The sequence below is a fragment of the Pistacia vera genome, unplaced genomic scaffold, assembly GCF_008641045.1.
Source record: "Pistacia vera cultivar Batoury unplaced genomic scaffold, PisVer_v2 Contig351, whole genome shotgun sequence".
Lineage (NCBI taxonomy): Eukaryota > Viridiplantae > Streptophyta > Magnoliopsida > Sapindales > Anacardiaceae > Pistacia > Pistacia vera.
The window spans coordinates 411,124-424,605 of NW_022196170.1; the positions used below are offsets into that span (position 1 = coordinate 411,124).

The 13,482-nt window shown below is 37.0% G+C and overlaps 1 protein-coding gene across 1 annotated transcript; it reads right to left on the reverse strand.

Annotated features, from left to right (window-relative positions):
- Positions 1-811: 811 nt before the first annotated feature.
- Positions 812-13,281, reverse strand: LOC116139470 (receptor-like protein kinase 5). Its single transcript, XM_031425136.1, is given in 4 exon segments — positions 812-1,155; positions 1,297-1,899; positions 11,693-12,581; positions 12,583-13,281. Coding segments are annotated over 4 exon segments (2,535 nt in total).
- Positions 13,282-13,482: the final 201 nt, after the last annotated feature.

A 13,482-nucleotide genomic window follows, 5' to 3' on the forward strand; every position in this document is an offset into this window, starting at 1 on the left:
TAAAATGTAATCATTTTGTTCGTTTTAAGAGCCGGTGAACTCTAAGGAAAGATGAGGAGAGAATGAAAAGAATTAAAACTTTTTTTTTTTTTAATTACATTGCAACTTGCATTATATACAACAAAGGCATACTGTTTTACCAACTGCAACAGCCATTTAGAGTTTTAAAATTTAAAAAACAAAGTTGGCAACTAATACAACCTCAATCTAAGTTGAATTTCACATAAACATGTCACTAAAAACAACTACTACAGCGGCTTCAATTTCGGCAGACATGGAGGAATGCAGCAGCTGCTTGGCGCCAAAACATATTCAAAACCAAACTAACTCTTAATTGAATTTCCAGCAAATTATCAATGTTTCAACACATTTGAATCAGGCCATGAATCAAGCCAAGAATAATGGTAACCTGTAATCAGTCCTGGATCATAGCACTTTGTATTTATCACATTCCATCAAGGCACGACATGCCTAAGCCCAGCGTAGTCAAGGGACGATGGGACGACGATAGATTATATTTACTATTCAATTTTACCAGTTCAGATTTATAACTTAGTATTGAATTCGCTAAAGGTATTGAAGCCAGAAAACTGGAAATGCATTCATGTTTATAATGTAAATACAGTCACATTTTATACATAATTAAGCCTATGAAATACTTCATTAACTGCTCCCTTTTCATGAAACGGAAAAACCTTTTTCCGCTGCACAAATCTGTCTAATTACTAGAAATGAAGCAACTAAAAATTAAACTGAACATCACAATCTGACATCCTCTCTTGTCTTGAATTTCGTAATGAGAGGAGTCGCATCAAAACTTACTTGCAGCAGTCTTTGCTTGGGAAATAACCGAAGGATTGACTAAGATTTCCAAAACTGACTTCATGCTAGGCCTAGCAGCAGGTGGCGTGCTGGTACAGCGGATCCCAAGTTTGAATACTCGACTCATTTCATCCAAATAGCAAACTTCTTTGATCTCCTCATCCAAGGCATCAACTATAGGATTGCCATCTTGAAGATATTGCCACGCCCATTTGGAGAGGTATGTATGTTCATCACCATAATTAGCTTCTCTTCCTGTTGTGAGTTCCAAAAGGATCACTCCAAAGCTATAAATGTCTGTCTTCTCATTGACTTTGGTTGTATGAGCATACTCTACATTTCAGTTTAGAAAAGCAAAAAGTTTGATAAAGGGATCAAGAATAACAGTTGCTCAGTAAAAAGGAGGGAATGATTGACATGAATGATTGACATGATCCAAAAACAAGTGATTGTACCATTTGAAAAATATATCACCTGGAGCAATGTACCCGAAGGAGCCTACCACAGATGGCATTGTTTCAAGTTCTCCCTGCTTGACCAGGGTTTTAGCTAGACCAAAATCTGCTATTTTCGCATTAAAGTCTGAATCTAATAGGATATTGCTTGATTTCACATCCCGGTGGACAATGGGTGGGGAGCAGTCATGGTGCATGTAGCAAAGTCCCTGGGCAGCCCCCACCGCAATCCGCAACCTCTTGGGCCAGTCCAGGACAAAATCATGGACGACTGAGCCAGAGCCAGAGCCAGAGACAGAGCCAGAGAGAATTGATGGTCGATTCCTTTTATGCAACCAGAGATCCAGGCTACGATTCTCTAGATACTCGTAAACCAGAAGTTTCAAATTCTCATTGGAAATGCAGCAAAGCAACTTTACTATGTTCAAATGTCTAATTCTACTTAATGTTTGAACTTCTGCTAAAACTTGTTTCTTGAGTTTTTGGTCAAACTTTCGGTTATTACAAATCATTTTCACGGCAACAACATCACCCGAACTATTTACAGAAACACGGTACACTTTTCCAGAACCACCACTTCCAATCACGTTATTTTCTGTCAATTTTGGCCAAATATCATTTTCTATGAGATTTAATGTAAAACCCCATTTCTAATTTAGTAATAGCATGAATTTTAATTAGTTATTTAATTCCCTTTTGATTTGATTTTATGGTATTATTTTAAGAAAGGGGTATTTTTGTCAGTTTTTAAAGTTGCGTTAAAGAGTGAAAACGAAGAAATAAATCATGATGGGTTTGCATATATCAAGAGGGAAAAATTTGGACATTTTTGTAAGGAAAAGCTTAGGTGGCGGGGCTAGATTGAAATTTAGAAATTTTGGGGGGCATATATAATTTCAGAAAAATGTTTTGTTTAAAAGAAGAAGAAAACTGGGCAGTTCGCCCAAAGGAAGAAGAAGAAAACGAGAGCAGAAGAAAGAAAGAAGAGAGGTGAGAAAGGAGGAAAAAAAAAAAAAGGAGAGAAGAAAGAGTGGGTTCGGCCGAGAGTTAGAGTGAGAGAGGAAGAGAAGAAAAAGGAAGAACAAAGAGAAGGAGAGAGGATATATTAGTTTTTGAGTATGTGAATAGTGCATCATCAGATCGTGATTTGGAACTCGTTTGCCGTTCGATCGTTCTGATTTTTGGATATGTTGTTCATGAAACACAACTCTACATTCTGAACGGTGGAGATCGAAATCCAAGCACTGTAATAGGCAGTCAATTATAGGATTAGAAGGGTGAGTGGATCAAATGAAAGTTTTCTTAAAAAAGTTCAGATTTATGTTTGCATGTTAAATATAGTTGGCCATTTTTGCTTTTTGATGAGTTTTGAGCTGAATTTGAAGCTTGCTGAACTTGCTTTCCTTTCCATGCTTTTGGATGAATGTTTGGTTGGTTAATTTGGTGCTTAAAATGGAGTGTATTTTGCTTGCTAGCTGCACCTGTTTGCATTCGGTTGTTTGACTAAATTGTGATGTTGGCTAGATATTTTACCTTAGCATGTCCCAGCTTGAGCAAATTTTGTTAGACTTTTTATATTATGATCCTACACTTTTAATATAATTTCCTTAAGGTCCTACACTTTTATGCTGATGTGGACTGATGTGGATTTTAATGTAAAAGTTGTGTCTCTTCCTTGAGGAGTTGTCTTTGATGGAAAGACAACTGCATATAAAGGAGACTTTACAGGTCCCCATTAGACGCAATTTTTTTTTTGATTCCCATAAACCATCACCCAAAATTGCAGTCAGTGGAAGATCCTGTAATTTAGAAAGGAGCAAGAAGATCAAAGAACAAGTGCTATGGCCGGAGGTTTGTCATTTACTTCCGCATATATTCCATGAAGATTTTATACTGAAATTGATTGTATTATCAATGAATATTGGAATATGAATGTGTTTTTACATTTGGTATCAGAGCCATTATTTGAATCTCTGCCTAGCATGAAGTTGTTTGTTGCAAATCTGAAAAATATTGCATAAAATTAGGATTTTTTCCATTAAAACCCGTACTGTAAATCAAGCATAACTTTTATTATAAATAGAATCTGTTTTTGATTTTGATGTCATTGGAATCCTTGTTGAAAAAGCTTTCCAACGGTATATTATTTGTCAAAAACGGAGTTCTGGATGCAAAGTTAAGCTATTTTAAAGTTTTGTTTTAGAAATTATGTTTGGTGTTTCGGAAGCCATTTATGGCACGATTTAGGACGAAATTGTCATTTGGATGTCACTGATATATATTATATGTCCACATTCAAGTTTCCTATCGAAAACGCCGAAAAAATGGTCGAAATGGGCTGTTGAAAATCTGGAAAAGAATTGGGTAAAGTTGCAGAAAACGGTCAGAAGAACCGACCCGACAGGTCAAACGGGTCAAACTGACCCGGTCAAAGGTCAAAAGTCAAAACGGGTCAAACGACCAGGTCAACCCAGCCCAAACCGTTAGTCAACCCGACCCGGTCAACAGTCCAGCCCGGTCAACCGTTCAAACCAGTCACTGAATCGGTCAACGGACCGGTCCAATGGACAAACCGGGTCGAACGACCCGTCAAACGGGTTAGCCCGACCTTGGTCAAGACCCGGCGCGTCCAGGCGCGTGAAGAGTTTGTGCTTGCGTCAGGCGCGTGTGGGTGTATGTTTGGCGCGTGTAAGTGCGTGTAGGCGCGTGAAAGGGCCGTGGAGGCCCGTAAGGGCGCGTGAGCGTGTGTGCTGCCTTCTGGTGGGCGTGGGAGGCGCGTTCTTTAGTCACGGTGGCACGTGGAAGTCGGTGACAGCTTGTATGATGGTTTTTTTATGTATATATTACTTTGTTATGCATAAATAATGTATTATTCTTGTATTGATTTGTGTTATATTATACAATTCATGTTATAAATTATTTGATGTTTTATGATCGTATATATTTTTGATTAATTTAGAGTAACCGCAGCATCTAAATTATGATATATATGCATTAAGAAATATTAGTTATTCATATTAAGGTTAATAACATCGTTTTGTATTAATCATATTAGTAATCATTTACCCCACAGGAATGTTATATTTTTATGATTAATTGGGATGAAATAGAAATTATTCTTATTTCTTAATTAGCCCACAGGTATTATGAAATATAATAATTTCTAGTTTCATCATTAAAGGATATGAATCATATATGTATGTCTTTACCCACGGGAGATTTTATGATATGTCGATTCATTTATGATTTATTATTTTTTTTACATTGGTAAACTTATAATTGTTATTGATGGTTTGTGCCTCATAATTTATTTAGTAAGCATGCTATTGAATTACCTACGTTGATCAAACTTTGATGATGGTTAGATAAGGTTCCTAATTTAAATGGTGATAACTACAAATCCTGGAGAGAGCTGTCCTCCTTCATTTAGGTGTCATAGATCTTGACTATGCTCTTCGTAAGGAAGAGCCACCAACACCTACAGATGCTAGCTCTAAGCTGAGATGCTTGTATGAATGGTGGGAGCGATCCAACCGTTTAAGCATGATGTTTATCAAATCTCACATTACGACTAGTATCCGTGGGTCGATACCGGAGTGTGAAAATGTCAAGGATCTGATGGATGCAATTCATGCACAGTTTGAAACACAGAAGAAGCATTAGGTAGCATCCTAATGAGTAGATTGACATCCCATGAAGTTGACTGGTATTAAAGGAGTCCGTGAGCATATTATAAATGAGGACATAGCTGCTCAGTTGAAATCCCTTCATGGTGATTAATGATGATTTGCTGGTGCATTATGTTCTGAACTCTCTCTCGTCTCATTATACTCCTTTCAAGATCTTATAACACACAGAAGGATAAATGGTCAATCAATGAGCTTTGACCATGTGGGTTCAGAGGAGGAGAGACTGCTTCAGGAAGTGAGTGAACTGCAAATCTGGTGACAGGAAATGTCAAGTACACTTCAAACAAGAATAGAAGTGGAAGGAAAAGGCAAGCTGCATGAGGTTATGAGCAAAGGTAATAGGACAATATCAAGTGTTTCTTCTAAAAAGACGGGACCACATGAAAAGGATTGTCCTAAGAGGAAGGCCTAGCTTGACAAGAAAGGTAACCTCTCATCTTTTGGTGTTTAGAATCTAATATGATTTGTGTTTCACATAATGATTGGTAGATTGATTCTGGTTCTACAATCCATGTTTCTATGCCATACAGGGTTTTCTGGATCAAGGAAGCCATTAGGAAGTGAATGCAGCATCTATTCAGGAAACAGGATGCCTTCACGTGTTGAAGCTGTTGACTTTTAGACTTATTTAAGTACTAATTATGTTTTGGATTTGGAACGAACCTTTTATATTCCTAGTTTTTCTAGGAATTTATTTCAGTTTCTAAACTTGTACCTTGTGGATACTCTTTCAACTTTTATGGTATTTCTTTTAATTTAATTAAGAACTCTCTATTGTTGGAAATGGTACTTTGGTTGATGGTTTGTTTAAAATTCTTTAAGTGATACTGTTCCTTATAGTCTTATGACTTCACATGCTAACACTGGCATGAAACGTACTATTGTATGAAAACTCTTCTTTTTGTGGCATAGGAGATTAGGACACATCTCCATTGATAGGATTAAAAGGTTGGTAAATGCTGGAGTTCTTGAAACTCTTGACTTTATTGACTTTGATACTTGTGAGACTGCATTAGGGAAAGCAGACTAACAAATCCAAGAAGGGTGCCAGGAAGAGTTCTGAACTTTTAGAAATCATACACACAGATATTTGTTGCCCTGACATGAGCTCTAGTGCAGAAATTTTCATCACCTTTATTGATGATTACTCACGATTTAGTATCTCTATATGCTTTATCACAAGGATGAACGTTGAGTGCTTTCAAAATATATAGCAAAAGTAGAGAAACAATGTGGAAAACAAATTAAGATTGTGAATCTGATAGAGGTGGTGATATTATGGTGATACACTGGTATAGGACAAGCACTTGGTCCATTTGCTAAATTTCTTCAAGAGCAAGGTATTGTGGCTCAATACACCTGCCTGGCTCACATCTCAGAATAGTGTAGCAGAACAGAGAATAGACATTATAGGTTGGTACGGAGTGCTAAGTAACTCCAAACTTCCTCATTCTTTGTGGATTGAAGCTCTCAAAACTGCAGCGTATATATAAACCGAGTTCCAACTAAGCGGTTCCCAAAACGCCATTCGAATTATGGAAAGGTTGGAAACCAATTTAAGTCATTTATGCATCTGGGGTTGTCAGTTGAGGTTAGAGTTTTATAATCCATAAGAACGGAAGTTAGATCCTAGGACTTTTAGTGCATATTTTATTGGATATGCAGAAAAATCCAAGGATATAGTTTTATTGTCCTAACCATTCCAGTAGAATTGTTGATCAAGAAAGCCAATTTCTTGAAAATGATGTGGTCATGGGAGTGATCAAATCAGAGACTCAGTCTTTGAGAAAATTGATGTTTCAACAATGCTCCTACATCAAGTAAAAAGATTGGTTGTTCATCCAAACAGGTGAATAATGAGGAACCACTCAATCAAAATCCACATTCTGATGCGATTGTTTTAGAAGATCATTTTAAACAACCTCCAATACAAATGGAACCCGTTGTGCAACATCTCAAGAGACTACTGATACAACATTAAGGAGATCTACTAGAACAAAGAAATCAGCAATTCCTACTGATTATGAAGTGTATATGCAAGAGTCTGACTGTGACATAGGTATTGAGGATGATTTAACACGTTTTACAAGCTATGAACAGCATAAATCTGAATTGTGGTATAATGCCATGATTGACAGATGATTCTATGGGGATAATAAAGTTTGGGACCTTGTTGACTTGCCTATGGGAAAGAAACCTATTGGTTGTAAATGGGTATTTAAAACCAAAAGGGTTCATTAGGCCACATTGAGAGATACAAGGCTAGACTTGTTGCCAAGGTTTCACGTAAAAGGAAGGAATAGATTACAAAGAAACATTTTTCTCCAGTTTCTAAAAAGGATTCCTTTCGTATCATAATGGCATTAGTGGCCCATTTCAATTTAGATTTACATCAAATGGATGTTAAAACAACTTTTCTCAATGGAGATTTGGAGAAGGGTTTATATAAACAGCCTGATGGTTCATTTCAGTGATGGTGAGCATTTGTTTTGCAAGCTTAAGAAGTCCATTTATGGACTTAAACAGCTCCCGACAGTGGTATTTAAGATTTCACACTGTATCTCTTCATTTGGTTTTGTAGAGAATGTCATGGATCAGTGTACTACCACAAGGTCATTGGGAGTAAAATCATCTTTCTTATGTTATATGTAGATGATATTCTCCTTGCAACCAATGATTTGGGTTTGCTACATATGTGAAACAATTTCTCTCTCAACATTTTAGTATGAAGGATATGGGTGAGGCGTCTTATGTCATTGGCATTAAGATTCATAGGGATAGGTCTCGACATGTTTTGGGACTATCTCAGGAAGCCTATATAATAAAATTCTTGAGAGTTTAGGATGAAGATTGTTCCCCCGTGTTGCACCCATTGTTAAGGGTGACATGTTCAATCTGTTGCACCCATTGTTAAGGGTGACTGAACCATGTCCTACACTTGAGATTGAAAAGGAACATAAAACTATTCCTTATGCTTCAGCTGTTGGAAGCCTAATGTATGCTCAAGTCTGTACTAGACCTGACATCGCTTTTGCAGTTGGCATGTTAGAAGATATCAAAGTAATTCAGTTTTGGATCATTGGAGAGCTGCAAAGAAGGTCATGGGTATCTTCAAGGAACTAAAGTTTCATGCTTACTTATAAACGTTCCGACATTTTAGAAGTCGTCGATATTCAGACTCAGACTTCGCTGGATGCATTGATTCTCGAAAATCAACATCCGGATATGTTTTTATGCTCGCCGGAGGTGCTATATCTGGAGAAGTGCCCACAATCTTTAGTTGCCACTTCTACCATGGAAGCTGAGTTTGTTTCCTTTTGAGGCAACTCCACAGGTATTTGGTTGAGAAGTTTCATTTCTGGGCTTGGAGTGTTGATGTCTATCTCTAGGCCAATGAAGTTATATTGTGACAATTCATGCTCTGTATTCTTTGCTAAGAATAATAAGAGTGGAAGTCGAGTAACACCATCGACTTAAGTACTTAGCAATAAGGGAGCACGTTAAAGCCAAAGAAGTGCTCATTGACACATACATACTGAGCAATGATTGTTGATCCTCTAACGAAAGGCATGCCACCAAAGACGTTCAAGGATCATGTTGTTCAAATGGGACTATGTCCCGCTTTGTCACTCTGAGAGGTAATACTTATTGTCTGAACTTTGTAATTTAGTTTGTTTTCTCTTTTAAGTTGTATAACATTTTGGTTGGAGCAAACAACATTTAAGGACCTGGAACAAACATTTGAGGTTTGTTCATAAAGTGATATTCCACATTTAAGCGTTTATTTAGAAAGAGAAAAATTGCATTGTAAACATGGAAGTAATACTTGTTTCAAAGGGACTTACCGCTATGATTCATGTACTTTTTCCTCTTTCTAATTGAACATACCGCATATACATCTCTTGTGTTTTTGGATTATATTAGAGTTTGGACCAAGTGGGAGAATGTTAGACTTTTTACATTATGGTCCTACACTTTTAATATAATTTCTTAAGGTCTTACACTTTTATGCTGTGTGGACTGATGTGGATTTAATGTAAAAGTTGTGTCTCTTCCTTGAGCATTTGTCTTTGATGGAAAGACAACTGCATATAGGAGACTTTACAGGTCCCATTAGACGCAATTTTTTTTTTTGATTCCCATAAACCATCACCCAAAATTGCAATCAGTGGAAATCCTGTAATTTAGAAAGGACGCAAGAAGATCAAAGAACAATTGCTATGGCCGGAGGTTTGTCATTTACTTCCGCATATATTCCATGAAGATTTTATACTGAAATTGATGTTATTATCAATAATATTGGAATATGAATGTGTTTTTTACAAATTTTTGAGTGAAAGTGTCTCATATCTGAATTTAACAAAACTGATTTGTGTTGCATGTCACCAAATCTTTCCTAAAAACCACAGACTCATGTTTTGTATATTAATATCTTGACAAGAGCCTTGTTTATTTTGTGAAATTGCTTAAATTGTTTTCTTTTACATGTTTTTGGACAAATCTTTGAAGTGCTTGATTGAGTTTTTTAAGTGGGATGCATTTGCTTGTTATTGTAACCACGTGCACTCGGCTGGATACATATTAGGATGATGGTTGACTTGTGTTTTTTGATGAAATTATTGTTGGGTATTAAATTGCATACTTGACTGGACAACATGTTAAAGAAGGACTGAGATTTGTGATGTTGGTAAATAATTCTCGGTGAACAGGAAAATGGGTGCTTTTCGTCTTTTGAAAGTATGCTTTAAAAACTTACAATTTACCCCCTGTTTTCCATGAAATCTCATATGTTGGCATGATTTATCTTGTATGAAATATTCTTATTATTATTATTATTATTTATTATTATTGCTCTTGGGTTTTTAATTATAATTATAATGTGTTATATGAGGTTTGACTTTTAAAAGTGATATTTGCTTATGATTTGTATCAGACATATGCTAAGATCATGTGATGTTGAAGTAATTTATAATCTGGGTTATACGGTCAGTTTTTGAAATATGTTTAGAAATTGCAGTTTCACCCCTATATGCGATTTCTAAATATTATGTCATATATGTATGATTTATAAGCACATACGTAATATACTCTTGACTTACATGTTACATAGATATGCATGAGTATGTTGTGGGTGCTAAAACCACCCTACGAAGTACCCCATTCCCCCAGTTTCAGGCTCTGCCCACGCGATGCAAGATTCCGCTGGGTATTGAGATATTGGTCTTCAGGCTCTGCGCATGCGTATTGAGATATTTAGTGCTCTGCCTGGGCGTTGAGCTTGTCTGCCAGGTATATGAGATTGTTTTCTTCAGACTCTGCCCGCGCGATGATAGATCTTGCCGGGTATTGAGATGTTTTTCTCCAGCTTTGCCTGTGTGTGGGATGCCCACCAGGTATCGAGATTTTTCCCCCAGGGTACTAGTTGCGGTAGGGTTTTCTATTATTAATATCATAATCACGTTTTAGAATGTTCAAAATCACATTCAGTTTTGAGTATCATTATGAGCGATAGTCTCAATATGAGTTTTCAGAATATTAAGAGAGCTTTCAGTATTAGCCCCAGTTTTCAAATAAGATATATCTATAGTTTTCCGTAACAGTAAAAGCTACAGTATCCAATTTAAAGTTCAGTTATCAGCATAAGTTTACAGTATTCCAAAATCAGTTATCAATGCATAGTTTCAGAAAAATCATTTTCATTTTATATCATCACAATAGTTATAAATTTAGTTACCAGATTTTGTCTTGTGAATCATGATGTTCATTGAATGTTGGTTTGGATGTTTACAGGCATGACTAGTAAGTTGTTATTTTCAAAATCACATGCATGAGAACCTTTAGTATCATTTACTGTTTCCAACAGGATATCGTTTTAAAGTTTTCAGATACCAGCCTGCAGCTTTCATATCAGTTATATGTTCATTTTTCAGTATATGATGGATAGTTTGCATTAGCTATAGGAAACAGTTGATGTTGTAGCATGATTCATAAAAACATTGTCTTTAGAAGCTGAATTTACAGCTATTCTTTAAGTTCTCATAAAAGAGTTTTCAGTATTTATGATAGCTAGGATTCAGAAATTGTTGTCAGTTTAATTGATCATATTATAATACTTAGAACGATTGAAAATGAGTTATGCATGCATACAGGATGATTAGCTACCACCATATCATGTTCATAGAATCATGTTGTTTTCAGTATTTCATAAGGACCATTGCACGCCATAACTTTTATTTGACGAATGTTTTGCAAACTTCCCCTTTTCTCCCACTCACTGAGTATTTCAGCTCACCCGTTTTAAAAAAAATGTTTTCCTCCCCCTCAGGTTTACAGGGAGATCGTGCCGAGCAGTGAGTCACCGCTCAAGGTTGTGCCACGCATCGACATTGTTTTATGTGGGTTTTACATTTATGTGGTAGTGCATTTTTGGACTTTCGATTCAAAAGAAAACTCATGTTTCCCATCATGTATTTCCTTTTGTTTATGTTTTGGAATCTGTTATATAAGTGGAAAATCTGATACCACAAATTTTCCTTAACTCTTTTCTTTTGTAAAACGAAGGAGGATACATGTCTTTTTTTTTAGATGTTGGAAATGAAAATACTATGATGTTATTCAGGAAAAGTAGGTCTTCTAACAGGTTTCACAATTTTTCTATATGACACGTCTCAGGTATCCGAGTCTTGTGGGAGCACCCGGATCCTACGGGATGAGGAATTTTGGGACGGGTCGTGTCATTTAAATCCTGGAACTTAGTGATGTCCGTATCCGTCCTCGTATTCAATCCATGTTTTCCCTTGCCGTAAGCTCTGAACATGAAGAATGAAATCACCAAGTCCAGCAAAAAGACGGCAACGGCTGCACTCAGTATCAAAGCGAAATATTTGGATGAAATTTTGATTGATTTTTCGGGTTGAAAACTGCAGATTTTGAGTTCTACAAACGAGCTCCGTGCGCAGAGACCAGGATTGTTCGAGAAGCTACTTTCATACGCACCATTTTCAAACTCACTTGGGATTTCTCCAATAAGATGATTGGAAGAGAGGTTAAGGAAGGTGAGCTTCAAGAGACCAAGTTGAGGTGGAATTTTTCCGGAAAATTTGTTTTCTGCCAAGTCCAAACTATTAAGGACAGGTAGAGAGCCAATTTCCTCTGGAATTTCTCCTGAGAGCTGATTTCTTCTCAGGTTTAAAGTAGTGAGCTTCTTCCATGTGCTCAAACTTGAGGGAAGGGTTCCGGAGAGTTGGTTCTGATCAAGCCAAAGAATAGTTAAAGAAGGAAGAGCTGTCAGTTCTCTTGTAACTGTACCCGTAAAGAGGTTATTACTGGCCCTGAACACCTGCAGATTCCTCAAAGAATTTACTCCAGCAGGAATTTTACCGGAAAACCTATTGTTGCTGATGTCAATAGAAGATAGATTCCCAGACATTTTTTCGGGAAGCTCACCTGTAAACATATTATCACTTATCCACACATATGACAAATTTGATGCCGTCCACAGCCCCACAGGAATTTTCCCACTGAAGCCATTGTTGTAAATCATAATTGTTAATAAACTATTACAATTCCCAAGTGATTCTGGTAATTCTCCGCTGAGATTGTTATCAAANAAGAATTAATTTACTTAAATTCTTCAACATGAAAACACCGCTTGGGATTTTTCCAGTCAAACCATTCTTTGATAAATCCAATACCTCAAGCGCAGTCATATTGCCAATTGGTTCAGGAATTTCACCAATCAAATTTGCTTCAGCCATCCACAAAGTCTTCAGGTTACTCAACTGCGAGAAATTTGAAGGCAACTTTGATGGTACAAATTTTTTATTATATGCCAATCCTAGTTGCTCAAGATTTTGCAGATTGCCAATAGCTGATGGGAAAGAACCGTTAAACTGATTCTTATAAAGCTGAAGTACTCTTAGCTCCGTTAAGTTTCCAACACTTGCTGGAATGTCGAATGAAAAGTTATTGGAGCCGAGACTGAGGTAGCGGAGCCGAGGCAAGCTGTCAATATCATGAGGAATGGGACCAACAAAGAAGTTCTCAGAGAGGTCTAGGTACTGAAGTTTAGAACAGTTGTAGAGAACTCTTGGAAATAGGCCGGAAATATAGTTGTAACTTAGGTTCAGCTGGGTTAGATTTTTAAGGTCACAAATGAAGGATGGGACTGTTTGGGAGATGCTGGTGTTGTAGAGGGATAGTCGAGTGATGGAATTGCGAGTGCAGGTGATTTCAGGCCAGGAGCAGTGATTGGTGTTGGATGGGGTCCAGTGAGTGATGGTTGGTGGATTTTGCCAATGTTGCTTTAGTTTCATTAGCGATGCATGTTCTTCACTATACAGTTGCGAGTCTGCATGGACATTGAAGAGGAAGAGAAGGATGCAAGGTAGGATTGCTGGTGAAATCGTGGTAAATTTTAACATTTTTAGAGAGTCGGGTATGTTGTTCCGGCATCAACTCTGTTTTAAAGGATGATACGGTACTTGTGATGCAATAATTCGTAGTTAATTTGTTCT